The sequence below is a fragment of the Haliotis rubra genome, unplaced genomic scaffold (assembly GCF_003918875.1).
Source record: "Haliotis rubra isolate DU_JTF1 unplaced genomic scaffold, ASM391887v1 Scf1673, whole genome shotgun sequence".
Taxonomy (NCBI): Eukaryota; Metazoa; Mollusca; class Gastropoda; order Lepetellida; family Haliotidae; genus Haliotis; species Haliotis rubra.
The window spans coordinates 67,181-69,296 of record NW_025765640.1 but is presented as its reverse complement, the minus strand read 5'-3'; the positions used below and the strand labels follow the sequence as shown (position 1 = coordinate 69,296).

The window sequence follows — 2,116 nt, the reverse complement described above, 5'->3', positions numbered from 1 at the left end:
AGACTCCCACGGCCGAAAGTTATGAAATACAACAATGCCATTTTAGAAAGTCATCAAATGTAACATATGTTATATTTGGGATTACACTTTCTTAGTAAAGTACAGATTGTAGTACTTTTTTGGTTGAGCCTCAGACAGAAAAGTTTGCATTTGGAAGGTTTGTCAATGATCGGTTGTTTGTAAACATGTCAACATGACATACATTGAAAAAACATTGTTCGAATTGTGTCTGTGTTGAACCTAGGATAACTCGAAGTATTTTCCTCATCCCTCGAACTTCGACACAAGTTGTTGACTGTTTTTTTCACTTTAAGCACCATGGAATGTTTCGGCAGAAATTCGACTGTGATTATTTCTTTCTCGAATTACTAGTTCTTTGTTGCCCGAAAATTTAACTTCCAGATTACGACTCCAAGTTCGCGTCTAAAGTTGGTGCTACAGAAGCTGTATATGAAAGGATTAGAGGCACTGTTGATGAAATACGACCTGATGAACAGGTTGAACGCAGCCAATCCAAACCCTTGGATTTCTTCAAAGATATATTTGTTCACCGCCAGTGTCACCATCAGAGTCAAGTGTGGCAGATAGCTCAACACAAACACGAGAGTGATAAGAAACAACATGAACAAAGTTCTCCGTTCACCTCCGTCTCTTCGGGGCGATGTGTGGAAATTCGCCGACACAGCATCACAGGAGGCAGATACGTCTATACCCAGCCATGTCTTGTCTTTAGAACTGTGCTCTGGTTTCCTTTCTTGCCTTCTGCTGTTCGAAGCGTCCTCCCTGGCTGGTCGATTGTTGGGCAATTGCATCGCAACTTCAGAGACATCTGAGGGTCCCTGTCCTGATGAAGAGGTTGGAACTTCATCAGATTGGGTTGAGTTACTCACTTTATCACCATCTCCCTTTTGGGATGAAGGAACATTCTGACAGTGCATCTTGCTCCTGAATCTTCGCTGCTTTATGACCTGCCTCCTTATTAGGCTGTAGATCACTATTAGGAACAGCATGGAAGGCACAAATATGGAAAAGTGTACCCCATTATACAGCCGTGGGAATGGGGAATCAACGTACTCATCAGAAATGGAACAGTCAGAACCATTGATGTTGACGATATCTAGAGGCACAGTTCTTGAGCCGAAGATAACATACGCTGGTAGTGATATAAAGAACGATAGAACAGTGCAAATTGTTACAGCTACCCGGGCAGTTCTTGTGCTCATCTGCTTTTGAAATGGCCTGCATACCCTTCTGTATCGATCTACTGCTACAACAAGCAGTATGAACCCCGACCCAAACGACGAGAACACGATGAATACGCGAACTACTTTACATAGAGCATATCGCCCAAAGGTGTAGTTATATCGCATGTCTGCTATTTCATGGGGTATACACACAACACAGTTCAGAAGATCAAACGCTGCCACTGATAGAATATACACCCGGGTTGTGTTTCGTTTCATCTTCACATGATACACATAAAACACGAGGGCGTTCCCAATACATCCGACAATCATCAGAATGGCCAGGAACAACATGGCGGGCACTACTTGTTGGGCGTACTGGTTGTCATAGAGACGGAGTTGAAGGTCGAGGTCAGGAGTATGGAGACTGTCGCTGTTGTTTGTCATTGTTTGAAGTATAGTTTGAACTTTTCTGTGGAAAGAAGACGAACTATAAACATGGTGTTGACAGTGGAGCTTATAAATTGTAAAATAAAGATTACGTCCAATTGTATTTTAATCTCTTTGTGGAATATATCACAAACAACAGGTTTTAAACGACAAATCTAAACCTGTGAAGATCACGTCTTCAGCAACCCATGGTTATCGTAAAAGGCGACTGATTTGGTTGACACATTTCCTCGCATCCCAAATGCGTAGATAAATGCACATGATGTTAATCACTGGATGCTCTGTTCCAGATTCGATTATATACAGATGCCGGCATAGCTGGGATATTGCCGCTGTTGCCAAGTGCGTCGTTAACAAACAAAAGACCATCGAGTAGGAATTAAATATGATATAGATGTTGGCAACTCTAGAGCTATGAGATGTCAAACGAAGCGAAGTTATTTTAAGTGGGGGTTCACCCTTATTGTTCTGGGGGGAGCTGG

At 42.3% G+C, this 2,116-nt stretch overlaps 1 protein-coding gene across 1 annotated transcript; it reads right to left on the bottom strand.

Moving 5' to 3' along the window:
- Positions 1–368: 368 nt before the first annotated feature.
- LOC124272223 (orexin receptor type 2-like) lies at positions 369–1,573 on the bottom strand. The gene has a single exon (XM_046707375.1). The coding sequence runs from the start codon at positions 1,536–1,538 to the stop codon at positions 369–371; it is 1,170 nt and encodes a 389-aa protein (XP_046563331.1). The 5' UTR covers positions 1,539–1,573.
- Positions 1,574–2,116: the final 543 nt, after the last annotated feature.

Coding starts and splice junctions, on each gene's coding strand:
- LOC124272223 (XM_046707375.1), bottom strand. CDS start 1,538: ATGTTGTTCCTGGCCATTCTGATGATTGTCGGATGTATTGGGAACGCC.